The sequence below is a fragment of the Anolis carolinensis genome, chromosome 2, assembly GCF_035594765.1.
Source record: "Anolis carolinensis isolate JA03-04 chromosome 2, rAnoCar3.1.pri, whole genome shotgun sequence".
Taxonomy (NCBI): domain Eukaryota; kingdom Metazoa; phylum Chordata; class Lepidosauria; order Squamata; family Dactyloidae; genus Anolis; species Anolis carolinensis.
In genome coordinates, this window is record NC_085842.1 from 233,342,672 (window position 1) to 233,360,030 (window position 17,359).

The following is a 17,359-nucleotide window of genomic DNA, read 5'->3' on the forward strand; positions in this document are numbered from 1 at the left end:
TCTCTAAAGTGAAAGACTTTTTTTTTACAGTTGACACATATATCAAAATCAAATCCAAAATGTGTTTCTGCAGAAAACGTTACATATGGATATCAGTATTATGTAGAAGCAGAATACAAAGCAATGGAACAATATTTAATACATTACCTCCACCACAGGAAGCAGAACATGGAAAGAAATCAGTTTCTCTCCATCGGTGAATAATTGGCTGATAGAAAATAAACTGAACTGAACTGTCAGCAGCACCGACGTAATGAATCTGAAAAAGAGAAAAGCTACAGGTAAAGTTGTAAGGTATGTAATGTAAGTATTAGATAGAAACACCGTGCTGTAGAGACTCATAAAGAAAACACACACCACTTAAAATTTACAAATAGAATTTAAAGAATAACTTTATTGTCATTATACAATGAAATTAAATGTTTTCCCCAGCACACATCACAAAAACAACACACCCATACCTCCACACTCCACACAGCCGCCAATGCAAAACCATGGAATTCAATATAGTTGCAACTCTAGGATAAAAGCTACCTCTCAGTCTATTTGTCCTTGTCGTTCTGTACCATCTGCCAGATGGTCACAATTCAAAATATGCTGGGTGAGATGGATCTCCAAGAATGCTCTGAGCTTTCTTAACGCTGAAATTATAAAATTTTTCCAAAGAGGGAAGAGGGAAACCAATGATTCTCTATGCAGTGGTGGTGACCCTTTGGAGCACCTTTCTATCTGCTACTGTGCAGTTACCAAACCATGTGCAGATACAATAGGTTAGGACACACTCTATAGCACAGCGTTTGAAAGTCACCAGGAGTTTTTCATTCAGTTGTTGGTTCCTTAGAAGTTTCAGATAGTACAATCTCAGCTGGATTGCTTAATCAACGCTGCCGTATGAGTTCCTCAGGTCAGATACTCCTTAACAGTGACACCCAGGATCTTTAAAATGGCCATCTGTTCCACTTGGTCCTCATTCATGGCTTAATTTCTGGCCTATTCTTTCTGTAGTGCACTATGAGCTCCTTGGTCTTATTGATGTTATGAACCAAATTATTGTCCCTGCACCACAAGAGCAGCTGATCCAACTCATCCCAATAGGCAAACTCATCCCCTTCAGAGATAAGCCCCACTACTGCATAGTAACAAGTAAGCCCTTCCACTGAAATTCTAATTTACCAAAAATCTATGTACTGTATTGACAGGTGTGAAGAAGCCCACATAAGGCATAGAACTTGGAGAAAAGAAAGGAAATGTACTGGAGGATGAGGCAGGGATGGAAGCCAAGGGTTAGCTACACTAGTGGTTTTTTTTGTTTTGTTTTTCACCACATTTTCCCCATGCACAATGACCCCATTAATGCTACACATATTAGACATATTGTGATGACTGGCCACACATTTCCCCCAGATAAACATACCTTGGTGTAAAGGGAGCATCCACATCTCCAATCCTTTGTACTATTTTTGGCCACAGAGCAGTGACTGATGTACTCCAGTAACACATGTGAATATATGTATTTTATGTTTAGCACAAGTGTGCTAATACTAATATATGCGAGTATCCACCATATGCATCTTCTTAAAGCAAAATAAAAAATAAAAAATGACACCACCGATAAACTTAAACTCTAAAATTGCCTGGCCCAGTTCAGCTCCTGCCTAACACCAACTACCCCCCCCCCCATAACTTCATGTGATTGTACCTTAGTGGTACCACATGTCAACATTTTTAAAAAATCTGAATTTTGTGGAAACTATGGGAAAACGTATTTTAAAGTCCAAAAGAACCAAACTGGCAAGCATGCTATGTGTCTGGATTGCAGTGGCTACAAAGGGAGTACAATTTTTTAATAAGAGTAGACAACGCCAATGTAGAAATGAGAGACGTGACAACAAATGACACCACACTTACCCATTAACTCATGTGGAAATCTGGAAATTTGAGTTAAAAAAACAACTCTCAAAATTTGGGTTGACTTATCCATTGGGTCAGTATAAGTATTGCACCTAATTTTAAAAAGGAACCATCCCCTTCTCTGAGTAGAGTGGCAAAAGGTGAAAGCTTAGCCCATCCTGGGAGGACCTGAAAGAAGCACCAATACTCTCTCCATCATGGCACTTCTTCTGGTCTTTTCAAATGTCTGGGTGGGGAAATAGTAGCAGCGGTTAGCATTGCTGCATTCTTCTCTGTATGGAATGACTCTTAACTATGAATGTGCCATTTTTTACAGTCAAAGTAAACAGTGATGAAAATTCCCTGAAGAAAAGGAAGAAGGAATGAAAAGAAGAAATATAGCTGAGGTAGTACAGGTTTGTTCTGTGGGCAATGAAGGAGGCCTCTTGTAAGAATTAATATCGTTTTGTTCAGCATGTCATAAACAGGATGTCTAATTTGTTGCAGTGGGGTGGTACATTAATCACACATGGGCTTGAGGTAAGCACAAATCCAGGGGACTCTGGGGGGCATGTGTGGGATTGGGCTGGAAGCTATTTGTAGACTTCGTTTTGAGTACATGATAGTAACAAAAGAGTTTGGAAGGAACATGGAAAGTTGGAAAGTTAAAGGAAAGCAAGCAAGTATTTTGCTTGAATCTTAAAGGTCTCCTGTGTGGGGTCTTAGCCAGAGCATGATAAATGAGGAAAGAGATTAAGCATGGCCTAGCAGAGGGGTTGGGAAGGTTCCACATCAAAAGTCAGGAAGACATAACAATCCAGCTCCCCAAGGATTTTTGTTGTGTTGTCTGCTTGATTATCTGTCTTTTCTGACACAGAGAAAAGGCAGATGCAGATCTTTCTCCCCAAGAAAGTGGGAAGTTATTCATACAGCTAGGACCACCATCACCCCTGGGTGGGAACATGTTGCAATTAGCCACAGATGGAAAACTAACATTGCGGAGGCAAAGGAGAGGCAAGAAATTGGACAAACCTATGTTTATTGTTTCAGAAGAGCCGAATGTGCTTTGGGAGAAGAGATTGATTACAAATGTTTTGGAGTCTTGTTTGTTGAGAGGTTATACCTGGGGTCTGTAGCCTGCAGGCACTATTGGCTGACAAAGGACAAATGTTTCATCGTAACTCCAAACTTGGGAGGAACAGGAGACTCAGAAAGAAGAAAAACCTCTTCGGTTGCCACAGTCTGACGTTAAGGGAGCACTGATGAATCCCAAAAGAGTAACACTTAATTCCTTTGTACGTTTGTAAAACAGATGTAGAGTTTCTATTGTCTGTTAGCATTCTTGTTAGTGTTGCAATCATTTTAAATTGGGCTGTATTGATTTTGCATCTTAACATATTATAACTAAAAACTGTCATTTTGTTATAGCATCCTGCCTCAAACACGTTTTATTTCATGTTAATTAAGAACTCAGAGAAACAGATACAATTGCTGAGCAATTGCTGAGACTATGCCAAAACTATTGAAAAATAACTGCACCCAGTCTCTGGGCACAGATCCTTTTGGCAAATGTGAATCTCCATGAATATGTGGAGACAACCTTTTGAAAACCACCAGTCAAGAAAAGCATGATCTTGTTAGAAGTCAACTCTTTGAACAAGTGATATACACCAGCATTCATGCAGTGGCACACAGGTAACTCAGCTGTTAAACTGAAGAACCATGTCCTTAAACTGCCAAGGATAAAGACATGCCACTACAAAAATATATTTGCTTAGCAGAGGATGGTTGTTTCTTTTCAGTTGTAATTGCCCAAAAGATATACACTCCCTTGAAACCTTTTAGTTTAAAATATGCACTCAGATGTTAAATAACATACCTTGTTTACTCACAAACATCTTGTATTAATTCACCATACAGGCACATTTCTTATTTAAAGTTCAGTTATAGATAGGATGTAGTTCTCTGTGTGTTGAGTACACAGGATATCATTCTTAATCAATTGTCCATAGTCTTTAGGTATAATTGTATTCACTGAAGTCCATAGGTCAAACTTCTATATTGAAGTCTCTAAACAGCAACATAAATGCATGCACCTCCACTGAGGTCTAAAGCAGACACACATCTAATTTCCATTGAGGTGTGATGCAAACTGAATACAAAATGGAGTCCTGAGTCTGAATATGCTCAGTACAAACACATGTCAAAAACCTCTCCCACACCAAAGACATCAGTCAAACTGGCAAATCAACATACACATAGAATACAGGTTATCAAATACATAAATTAACAAATAAATAGTGAAAGGCTTGGGAGGTTGCTATTTCCAACAAAACCAGCATGGTTTATGGCTTCACTTTTTGAAGGGGGTTGTAAGATATTGACAAAGGCCTTTTCCGAATCATTTTGCCTATATCACAATCAGTGATTTTCTTGTAGCTATAGTCCAACAATGAGGTGAATCCCATTAGGATTATTTTAATGAAGTCTTCATGGGGCTGCCTCTGGAAAATGGACAGAAACTAGAACTGTCTGAAGAAATGCAATGTAATTGTTAACTGGAACTAGCTACAGGGAGAACATAATTACAATTCCCTTGTTGCATCAGCTCCACTGATGCCATTTCTGGGCACAATTCCAAGTTCTAGCTGTGAACTATAAAATCCATGATGATGATGACAACGATGATGATGATAATGTAATTAAACTCAATGCAATCAGGCATCATTCTAATGTGCAACTGGATATATTTTGTGCAGTAGGAAATAGTAACTGTTGACCATATGATGTTTAGTCAGGAACAAGACTATTTTCTAAAACTACCAAATGAGGAAAAATACTTTTCAGTCTTCAGACCTTTATATTGATTGTAACTTACCGGAACTATTTACTTAACTGCTTTACCTATGATCAAGGAGAATATAAACAGTTTGAGATATAATTGTGTTTGTTGCACATGTCGTCAGCTTCTATTGCATCATAACTCTAGGGTTCATTACTGCTTTTACCACCAGATTTTGACATGACTTTCATCACTGTACAGATTTTGCCAGTTGTGGTTTTGTCCACAGTACCATCACACCTCAGAGATGGTGTCAACATATCTTTGCTCAATGCCTATCTATATTAATTTCTATGAGACACTGTATGGTCATGCAGAGTAACATGTAACATGGGAAAAAGCACAGAAACTCTTCACTCATGCTAATTTAGAACTGTTTTGTCCCAAAGGTAGTTGCCCATAAGGATTTCCTGGCTTTTAGGAAATGTGATGCCTCATGGGCCTTGTAGTCCTGTGCCTAGTGTCACTGTGGTAGATGAGTATGAAAACATGGGGTTTTCTCCGGATCAACAGCCAGAGTCTTTCCAGATGCCTGATGTTCTTGTCCAAGAACCAATTAAAACTGACCTTGACCAACACTCACCTCACTTCGCTAGAAAGCAATCCTTCTCGGCAGATAGGGGAGTGAAAGAGAGAATTCGCAGGAGTGCCCGAATTGCTGCCTAGCAAGACACTGATTAGCCATGTTTCCCCTGGGAAAATCCAGAGAGTCTCACACCTGCAAGTTGGGTTTCGTTCCCTGTTCTCTAGGGAAAGAGAACACTGGACGCCCGTTTGGCGGGAAACGAGACCCAGATAAAAGTATCGGGCTCTGTTGATTCTTTGCGGAGACAACAGGTCAGCTTCAGGAGTGAATTCATCAGGTCAGCTTCAGGAGTGAATTCATGCTTCCAGTGTGGACTTCGCTAAGCCCGCTGTTCTTGTTTCCTTGCCTTGCCTATTCAAGTATCCAGGAATTGCCTTGCTTCTAGCCACGGATTTTGTTCTTAGAATCAAGTTTTGGATTGCCTTGCTTTGTTTGAGCCACGGACCCTGTCACCTAGATTCAAGCCTCGTTCCCAGTCTTCTTGTGGATTTACCTTGTGCCTTGAAAGACTCTGGACATTCCCCACACTATTGCCTGGCAATAGTGTGTGTTTCGGTTTATTGGATTTTATCTTTGAACTCTAATATCACTTATTGGACAAACTATTTCTGGACTATATTTGGCCTCATTTGAAAGGTCTGCTTCTGGACTATATTTTCTACTTGTTTTTATTATTCTTATATACTTCTTTAATAAAGATATTAGATAGTTATTGGCCTCCGTGTCTGGTTCTTGGTGCTCCGCTGCCTAGGGTCTGACAGGAAATCACTAGTTTTACCAAGTCATCTTTCAGTTACGACTGTTTGTTTCATTCCCATAATTATGAAAATTGTAAGATGGTAGGGCTACCTGCCCATTTCCAACCATTAAGTATTACGTTTGGCAAAAATTTGGATGAAGCTGAGCTAGGCCTATCAGGATCTGATTTAGGTGTGGGCTCTCACATGAATCCTGAAACACCACAAACGATGTGTGAAAACTTTCCCATGAATGAAAACCGTACTGAAAGGAGCTGCATTCTTATTCCACCACCACCACTAATAACTACGTATATTCAAGATATCCCACCCTATTTTGTGGTGAATTGCACTATTGACTTCCATGAAACTTTCAGAAACAAAGGCATATTAACATCAAATTCAAGAGGAAGTATAACCATAAATCTATTTTAATAAATCTGTTAATGTATTGAGGAACAGCAAAGAGTACCATATTATTCACTTTCTCTTAATTTGTGATTTCAGATGCTTGAAGTGAAAAATAAAGCTTTATATCTGAATGTATTCAGTACAATTGAGAGTGGGTTATTACAAAAGTGTATGTTAGACTTTCTGGGACTCATCTACATAAGGCAGGTTATTCTGGTGTATATCTGCCTTGGAGTATCCTTGAATTCAGCACATACATACTGAATCTAGGGCTGGTGTCCAGTTGGCCCCGTTGGAAGATCCCTTCATCCTTCAAGCTGTCTGATGCTGCTTCTCAACAACCACAGAGCTTGATGCAAGCAACAGGCCACTGCAACATAAGAATGGGGCATCTGTGCAACCACCGAGAAGGAGGGTGGTAATTGATTGGTGCAGCAGTGATGACAACATGGGAATGAACCATCCGCTTACCCTGTGTGGATCAGTGCAGGGAAAAGGTGATAGCAGTGAGGTCCCTCTGGACTGCAGATTGTGCCAAAATGGATGTGATCCAACTGCCCAGGTTGCTGGTAAACTCTGGGATATTGCAACGTTTCCTGCAAATTCTATAGCATCCTCTGACTTTGCCTAAGATGGGACAAAGTCAGGTTAAAGCCAGAAAACCTGGGATACTCAATGGACGATCCAACCCTGTTGGGACAGGCCAGCAGGGTTGCATCATCTAGGCACATGGCCCTGTATTCAGCAGGTATGTGTTGGATTGAGAACAACCGTGAGGTACAAATACCTCAGCTCAATCTGCCTATATCTTCTCACTCATTAGGAAAATGAACATTTATTTTAACCTACTTAGTTAGAGAAGAAAGTGAGTGTTGGCACCACAATGATTGGTGGATAAAAAGGAAGCTAACTAAGTAAACATATAAATGGGCTCTCTGGAGGTTGCAAGTCTAGCAAAATGTACTAAGCTTCTGCTTAATTAGATGAACTGGAGATTTGCACACAATACTTTCCTATTGCCTGGAGGTGAGCCCAGCAAAACTAGAGAATCTGCACCCTCTTGTCTCTCCCTAGAGAAGACCAATTAAAATGGGAAATCTGGGTCCAGGCCCTGAGATATGGCCCTATTGTATATAGACTTAGTCATATTTAGCACAGATCCACAGAGTAAATGGAAGTCCCACCAGTTTCTGTTTAAATTCTCCCTAACAATATACAGACTGATCATAAATATTTTTATTTGAAAATAACTCCCAGATTCCAATGAGGTCTACTTCTTCATAAGCATGTTTAGGTTCACTGCCTAAGCCAGGAAAATTTAAAACAATGTAAACAGGTTGTCTTAGCCCTTAACTATTGCCTCTGGTATCAAAACCTCACCTAGATATACATTTTATCCAGAAGGAAAGGAAGGAAGGAAGCTCCAAAAGCAATCAGTGTCTTCCTCTCTCTTTTTAACATGATTTATCCGATCATGGTTGATGCAAAAAACACTTGTGTGCATAGGCACTAGCTGCTCCTCAGATCCTTTGTGAGTTAATACATGTCAGCTTTGATCAAACATCATACTGATCTGTAAATAACAGAGCTCTTGGTGAAAACCAGAAAACCAATAAATAATCTAATGTTTGGAGCAACAATGGGAAACGGTGATTCGAAACATCTCTCTGGTAGTTATAGCCACACTGAACACATTGAAGCACTTTTCAGTTTTAATCAGATAAGTTCACTTCCTATCGTTAAACAAAAGTATTTGGATTTTGGCAACACGGGTCCCATCAACTTTTTCTGCCTGCTGTAGCTTACAGTAGCCTGAATAAAATTCATGCGCTAAAGTTACAGCTGCCATTGTTCTCTTTAACCAGTATGGTATAGTTCTTCAATTTTTCATGATCATCTAACAACCACAAGGGGTATACTCAAGTTAAGAATGCACTTTCAGTAAGGTCCTAATTTACTCCTAATCCCCCCTCGTCTCCTTTATTACAAGTGAAGTACAGTAGTTAGCATGTTTGGTTTGGACATAGAGAAGCTGAAAGGGGTCAATCTATGTAACACCTGCCCCCCCCCCAACCCCCTTACTTGCACAAATAGGTTGGAACAGTGAAGAGCTTGGATGAGATACATTTTTAGACTACAGCTCCCCGGCGGGCATGGTCGCGACAACTATGAGGCCTCAACTTGCCTTACTACAGACCATATGTAGGGCTTGTGATTTGTCTTTCTCTGCTGAAATATATTCAAAATACACTTTAAAATTACAAAGTGGTTCACTTCTGCTATACTGAAAATAGGTGAGCTTTGAACATGGGTAAAAGTTATATTACATGAAGGACACATTTTTCTACAGTGTATACAGAATCCAACTAATCGTCTTATTAGAGAGAAGCATTTCTCTATCCTGGGAAGAGCTACAATGTTGTGACCTTAGGCTAAACTGCCATTATTCTAGCACACAAAAAAGGAGCCCATAGAGGTGGAAAGTAATATATGCCATTTAGTCCCACTAACCTCTTCAAATTCTCACTGATGTCTCACCAGACAAGAGTGTAGCACAAGGTGACATCAGTTGTGGGCCGGTTAGTTTTGGTGCCAACAACTCTGTATCCCCAAATTTAGTTTGCTATCATAGTACAAAGGCGTATGGCAGATAGACAGAAGGCCTTAGCACTGAAGACTATGAGCTATTTTGGATGTAATGCCAAATAATCGTTTAACATTATAAGAATGAGCTTGGACTCTCTTCTCTTCTAGTCTGCCTACATTTCATGGAAACAAGCTAACTTCAAATCACAGGGTTATGAAGTTGTTTTATTTTAATTAATCTCCAAATCTTAGGGTTTCAGTGTATGATAACCACACAAGCTTATGGCTCACTGTGATTTGCATTAATAATTTTAAAATATGGTTTAACGCCTCATGCAAACAAACTACCTCCGAAACCTTGGGGCTATAATTCAAGCAGGAAATAAAGTAGTTTTTAGTACCAGGGCACAACATATGAAGAAGCAATATAGAAAAGTATTCTTAGTATATGGTTTGGGAGTGTGCAACCTGTCAGATACATCTTGGAGCCCCCAAAACTGGGACCAATATGGCCAAGCAACACCACAATGAGGTGAAAAAGGTATGGCTGAGCAAAACAAAAAGAGTTCTTAATGAGGGGAACATATAAAAACTACTACTTTAAGAAGAAATACTCTGGAGTTTAGGTAAGTCTGAAAAAGAAAAAGAAAGCAAAATGAGCCAACTGGGAAGGGCAACAGTTAATCTCACTGCTGCTATAACAGAGAAAACTACTTTGACACTTTGAACTCACATAGCACCAGTTGAAGTAATCAGAGGAGAAAGAAGGAAAGTGGTAGGAGGAGAGGAAAACTGGAGCGTTGTAAAAGCATCCAAGAAAGTAGAATGGCTGAGGATTAACTGGAGCTGTCCCTACCAAATTGGGGCAGTTGGAGGGAATGCTGATGATCCTCCTGGCCTGAGGAACAATTTCCAAGAAGACTTCAGTTCAAGCCAAGCTTCCCATATTTTTCACCGCTGTCAACTGAAGAGCATGCAGTGCTCCAGTGGTCAAGCCAATGAGAAGTTGGCTATGTTGTTGCAAAACAGTTACAAATCTCTTTACCAGCACTGTCCAAAAATTTATTCATGCTACCTCCCAAGGAGAAAATATGTTTATTTGAATGTCTGCACTCATTGAACACATATTCCAAGACACAGGACATAGACTGCACAGAAGATACACTTGGGTGCCCTATATATTCAAGTAGAAGTCAAAACTCATATATACTCATGTATTTAGCCAAAACATCAACTAAAAAAAACAAAACACCTAGGTCCATGTATCCATGCTGTGTCTTAAAATTAGATTGCATTTAAATATGTTTTATGTATGCTTATTTTAATCTTAATGTAACTTTTTATGTTTTATGTTGTAGGCACTATGTAGTGCTGTTTGTAAGCCACCTTGAGTCCCCCCAGGGGTTGAGAAAGGCGGGATATAAACCAATAAATAATATTCACAGCTCAATGTAAATATTTTATGTGAAGTCTCATAAAATAGGAACTATCCCTTTCTTTCAGTAGATGGAGGAAAGATGAAAGCTTAGTCTGTCCTTTACTCTCTCCAACATGACACTGCTTCTAGCCTCTTTGAATGCCTGGACAGAGACATGTTGGTGGCAGCCAGAGGCAGATGGATTCCTGAGGCAATACTGGCACTTTCACCTTCCTGTGGAATAATCCTCGAGTTATCCACGGGACATATCAAAATCCTTAATTTTGGCCTCCAAACCTGCCCTCAACTTACATTTGAGGTGGACCTATATATCAGTATATAAAGTAGTTATATTGTTCACAACACAGTAAATTTCTCCATGAAAATCAAGACATTACATTAATTGCAGATTGACAATCTGTCTTGTTGAACATTGAATCTGTTGCTTTATAAATGTTATTTTAAACAAGACATATTGCAATGCCTATTGCCATGTCTATAGTCAAGAAAAACACTGCTATTTTGTTTATAGCTCGATAATTAACATTACTGTTGATTTAATGAATTTATTCTTTCTGGGAATCCTTTCAGCAGCTCAATACTGCCTGCTACATCTGCAGTTACCATGCCAAGAGGGTCTGCAGTTTTAGTCTATTAACTTTTCTTCCATTTAATCTAACCATGGGTCCCATTTCTCAGCGTAGTCATTTGTATTTCCATCTGTCACAAGGTCATCAGCATCAGCTTAAATCAAACGCCCTCTGGCTCTGTGTCCCCTGATGAAAAATTTATGGTGTCCTGGATATTATACAATTTTTACGGCTTTACAGCTGAAATCCTTCAGGCCCTGCTGACCTAATCCCCTCCTTTCTTGCCCTACTGCCCAATAGATTTTGTTTTGTTTTAATTCCCAAACGTTCACATTTGTCTGTGCAATTCCCCTTGCCCCCTTTATAGAATGCATACACTGCTCTAAGCAATGTGTTTTATATTACCTGGAAGAATAGGAAAGCATTAATGGGAGGAAACAACTTGATTCTTACTGCCAGTACTATACAAAGCAGAACTTCCAAGGGATATGATGACTTCTTGACCAAAGCCAGCCTACTCATCTTAAAGAGTCTCCTGGCTTACTCCTCCATTCATTTTATATCTTGAGCAGTTTTTTAAAAAACAGAGCCATGAACTAACCTCCATTTCTTACCCGAATCTCAGTGCAATTCATCTAACTCAACTTCATTTTATACAAACTCTTCTTTATCATGAAGTTTCCTAACTGACTTGCTTCATCCTATGTATGTTTAATCTCACAATCAATGCTGTCCTTAGATTGTGAATCACACACATTTTAAAATACCTTCATTATATATTCCTTATAGAATGATGGCAAGATAATCTGTTGGAGACAACCCACTGTGAACTTGTTATTGTGTGCCTTCAAATTATTTCTCTGATAGCATCCCTAAAGTGAACCTGTTATGGTGTTTTCTGGAACTAAGAGAGCGTGACTTGCCTAAGATCATGCAGTGAATTTCCATGATCGAGTGGAGAATCAAACCATAGTCTCCACAGTGGTAGTTCAATGCTCAAATCACTACAACACACTTCAGAGTATCTATGAATGGTTTACACAGTTGTCTTTTCTTTTAAGAAAAACAAGTGTGTGCATATATGTGTATATTTTGCTTAGGAGTGTAGTCAGGTCATGAATTTATCTTGGTCTGTTGAATTCTATAAAGTCATATTACTTACAATAAAAGGTTAGAAAAGTACACAAGGAACCCATGAGGTATCATTTAGGGAGCTCACAGCTCAGTGACCCAGGTATCGGGACTTTTCTTTTGCCTTTTTCCCCATTAGATGTGTCAATCATTACATTCATGTTTTCCTCCTGTTTTACAGGAAGGAGCATAATGCTTTCTTCCTGCTTACTCTGAGCCCAAGCAACATCTTGAGAACGGACACAACCCCAAATATGTAGACCACTTTTATTCTGTTCCTCATGCAAAGCAGTTCATACCTCAACTGGCATTTTGAAACACTAGTAAAATACTCTTCTTCAGTTCTCTATTCTCATGCAATATAGGTAAAGGTAAAGGTTTTCCCCTGATATCAAGTCCAGTTGTGTCCGACTCTGGGGCTTGGTGCTCATCATTTCTCGGCTTTGTCCGTGGACACCTCCAATGTCATGTGGCCGGCATGACTGCTATTCCCTTCCCACCGGTGCGCTACCTATTGATCTACTCATATTTGCATGTTTTCAAACTGCTAGGTTGGAAGAAGCTGGGGCTAGCAGCGGGAGCTTACCCATCTCCTCAGATTAGAACCGCCAACCTTTCGGTCAGCAATTTCAGCAGCTCAGTGGTTTAATCTACTGCACCACCAGGGGCTTATTCATGCAATACAGTCAAAGAAAAAACAGCATGTTGAGAACTGTCTACAATAAACAAATAAAAAAAACATATAAAGCATAACACTATAGACACATTCCTATTTACACAGGACTAGCCAGAGGGTCATGTTGCTCATAGCTGATTTAGCATTATATCACTGAACTGGGAGAGGGAGTAAAAAGGCGAAACAAAGAAAAAGGTGTGAGGATTTTGCAAATAATCCTATTATATTGTTTACTCTGATCGAACACCATTCCCATGTCGCTAGTAGGTGTTAGGTGTGCTTAATCAGCACACTTTAGTGTATATTTAATAAACTCTTGGGAAAATAAAAATATTTTGTGGCGCATCTACAGGCAGAATGTCCATATAACAATATAATGCCAAGAGTTTTAATGTGTTGTCGGCGATGTGGGCGAAACGTCAGGAGAGAATACTTCTGGAACATGGCCACATAACCCGAAAGACATACAACAACCCCACACCGAGTTTTGTTTTCTATGTTACTCCAAAAAGAACACTGCCATTTTGTTCCCTGTTTCTTACCTTGACAGTAAAATCTGCAGAGAGAGGGCCAGGCATTCTCAAGATTTCTTTGTCTGGAAACTTCTGGAAGTCAACACTAGAGTTATCCACAAGGAAAGAACCTGTGGAGCTGAGGCTGTTTTCACCTTTTACGCCTTGTAGAGTCTTGGTTTCTAAAGCTGAGAAACATGAGTACATTTCAACATGTAACACAAGAGTCTTAACAGGTAAATGAGATACAGTGAGAAAGGGAAAAAAACCCATCCTTAAATATATGGCATTGCAAATGACTATCAGAAAGAAATGTGAGATGTATTTTACACACAAGCTATATTTTTACACAATATGGAGAAAGCTGCAAGTATTTAACTTCATCCATTTCCACCATGATTAATACAGTACTTGATTGATATCTTTAATGTTGTTTAACTTCATAAAATGCCTTCTTACTCTCTTCTGCCTATCTATTCAGTTTTTATGGAAGCCAGAACAATTTCTGTGGGGCGTGGGGCAGAGTTTAGAGTCAGGAACTAATTTGTCAAAATCAATTAAGTTATCAGTAAACATCCTAGCATGAGGGGACAACTTAAATTATTGTCAATTTGGAATGTCTAGAATTAAGTTATTATTTAATTAAATGAGAGACCGTGCTAAAAAGCCAATTTTTATTTCATTTGATTCCCAGTTCCCTTAAATGTTGGGGAAAAGCCCATCAGGATTCGAGAATTACCATGTTTAGGTCACAAGGTCCAAAACACTATTTTTTGTTTAGTGTGATGGATTATTTAGCATAGTTGGCCTTTGGTATCTGCTGGAGTTAGGTTCCAGGATCCCCTGTGGATACCAAAATCCATGGGTGCTTGCCCAATCATATAAATGGTATAATAAAATAAGCTCCTTTATATAAAATGGCAAAATCAAGGTTATTTTTATGTGTGAATATTTTCAAGGCACGGGTGATGGACTCTCTGGATGCAGAATCTGTGGAGACAGAGAGCCAATTTTAATAACTTTATAATCTTTTAAACTAACAAGTAGTAAGGGCAGCTGGCAACGGGATGATTGAGATGGTCCTCCTGTATTTTACGCTGGACATTTAACTCACAAAGCACATGTTAAGGTTTTTAACCTGGAAACCTTTATTGGGATCCTCATGGAAATCAATATGCTAAAGGAATGCAATTTTTAAAAATTGCGTCAGAAGTCAGATACTGCAAGTTGCTTCTGGTATGAGAGAATCGGCCATCTACAGAGACGTTGCCCAGGGGACACCCGGATCTATTCCCATCCTGCTGGGAGGCTTCTCTCATGTCCCCACATGGGAAGCTAGAGCTGACAGACAGGATCTCACCCCATCTCACGGATTTTAACCGCCAAACCTTAGGTCAGCAGTTCAGCCGACACAAGGGTTTAACCCACTTGTTCTCTATGTATCCCCTTGCTCTCTATGTATCCAAAACGTAAACCTTAATTTTGCCATTTTATGTAAGGGACACCATTTTGCTATGCCATTGTATATAACAGTACTTCCATGGATTTTGGTATCCACAGATGGTCCTGGAACCAAACGTCAGTGGAAAACAAGCATCCACTATATATGTTTCCTTTTGAAGGCGCAAAATAGGGACAGTGTATTTATTATCATGGATGGTACTTTTATAATAATAACAACAACAATAATAATTAAATGTATTACCCACCTCTCACTGTGGCTCGAGGTGGGACACAACATCATTAAACAACATTCTGTGAAGGCAATTAACTTAAGCCCATTAACTTCTTTCTACTGTTTTTCCTACTGTGTGCTTGTGTGTGCACCTATGTGTGTGAGAACACACTGAATACTCCAAGTGTAAGCTGTAGTACTTCCTGACATTTTTCAAAGTGTGATATAGGCATCTTCTTCAAATTCAAGAGTACAAATGGATTCTAAGTGTATGCTTGTGTGCCCATAAGGAAAAAGTGAAAGATATGTTAGGAATCTTTCAAGAGAAAACTGCACTGCTTCTTGATCTCTTTTAGAGATGTGAAGACATGAGAGAAGCCTCCCACAAGGATGGTAAAAACATTGGAAACATCAGGGCATCCCCTGGGCAACATCCTTGCAGACAGCCAATTCTCTCACGCCAGAAGCGAATTGCAGTTTCTTGTCACTCCTGACACACACACACACACACACACACACACACACACACACACACACACACAATCTCTTTTAGAGAAATCCATATAAAAGATTTTCCTAAGCAACTAACATGAGGAGAGGCTATTCAGGCATTTTAAATAACAACACAATTTTTTATATTTATTCAAAAAGTCATTTTATATTTCAAAGCAAACACACTGATCTTTTAATGAAGTATTTCATGGGTTCATTAACAACCAAAGTGTGAGTATTCTTTACAATAAGGTTGAATGCTTCAGTCAACTGGTTTTAGGAATACATGGGGCAGAAAGAAAAAAAAAGTGGAAGAAACTGAAGAAGGAAAGAACAATTTAGAAACACAAGGACAGGCTCACATGGCAGTTTCTCTTGAATATTCTTCACAGATAATCCACAGGGACTCAATGAACTGGCATTATGCCCAAGTTTCTCACCCTCAAAGAATAACAGCGTATCCAATCCATAATACTGTGAACATGACCAGACATGGTGCAGTGTAGTAACATGACCCGTTAAATGGAAACTGCTTTAGGTGTCAATCAACTAAGGTTTTCAGGCAATTTCTTTCTTCACATCAGCAAAACTGACCTGGGATCAGTGTAACGGAGACTGCTTTCTCGCTTGGAAAACACATTTATTACAAACACATGACAAGAGCATGATCTTTTGTGAAGTTTATTCCAAGATAAGATTCATCATCTGTTGATTACCTATTTATCATCAGGCTCCCTTCATTACCATACATATTTTCAGAACGAATTTTACAAAAAAAAGTTTTTAACATATTGCATTGATTTTATCTTTGTATCTCACAATTCTTTGAAATGCACAGTGCTATAGTGTATCAGCTATACTTTTATAACATATATATTCTATTACTTCAATTGAATTACAGTTCATTGCAGAAGGATTCACCTCCTTTGACTTTTCTACATTTTCTTGCGCTAAAACTTGGAATGGAAATTGAAGCAACTGGCAGTGTTACCACTTGATGTATGCAACATGCTCGATACTAGTGGTTCTCAATCTGTGGGTTCCCAGATGTTTTGGCCTTCAACTCCCAGAAATCCTAACAGCTGGTAAACTGGCTGGGATTTCTGGGGAATTGTAGGCCAAAACACATAGGGAACCAGAGATTGGGAACCACTGCTCTACACCGTGAAGTTGTAAAATATTTTTGCTGTGATACACAAGTGAAACAAACCACTGTTGCTGGTTGCCAATTATTCATCTTCCCCCCCTGAGTCTGGTAATAACATATCTTGTCCCAATTAAAATTGTGTTTCTTCTTGGGTACACCTCGTCTGACTTTATACATCCGGATCCTGCAATTTTTACCCATTCTCCTTCGCAAATCTACTCCCGCTCTCAGGTTGTATGGGGACTGCTGCTTTTGAGTTTTGTCATACACTCTCAATGAAATTCAGACCTGGGCTTTGACTGGGCCATTTTAATACAAACTTGGTGTAATTACACTGATGGAAGGGATCAGTACCAGGGCCCTTGAAGACTGAAACATATTTTCCACTAGATCAGTGGTTCTTAACCTGTGGGTCCCCATGTGTTTTGGCCTACAGCTCCCAGAAATCCCAGCCAGTTTACCAGCTGTTAGGAAAGTTGACGGCTAAAACATCTGGAGACCCACAGGTTGAGAACCACTGTGCTAGAGCATTCCTGTATTTAGCTCCATCTACATTGCTTTCAATCCAGGTCAGGTTTCTGGTATCTGCTGAGGAACAGTTGCTAACAATATCATCCTGCATACTTCACTAGGGAAATGGGCACTATTCACTATGAAAACATATAAT

The 17,359-nt window shown here is 39.3% G+C and overlaps 1 protein-coding gene across 2 annotated transcripts in view; it reads right to left on the bottom strand.

Annotated features, from left to right (window-relative positions):
* Positions 1 to 17,359, bottom strand: part of adamtsl1 (ADAMTS like 1) — a 671,866-nt gene that overhangs the window by 174,874 nt on the left and 479,633 nt on the right. For both annotated transcript variants that reach the window (XM_062971884.1, XM_008103489.3), the window contains 2 exons: positions 13,409 to 13,566; positions 148 to 259 (listed from right to left, as the gene is read on the bottom strand). In XM_062971884.1, the coding sequence (XP_062827954.1) occupies positions 148 to 259; positions 13,409 to 13,566 (270 nt within the window). The remainder of the gene's footprint in view (positions 1 to 147; positions 260 to 13,408; positions 13,567 to 17,359) is intronic.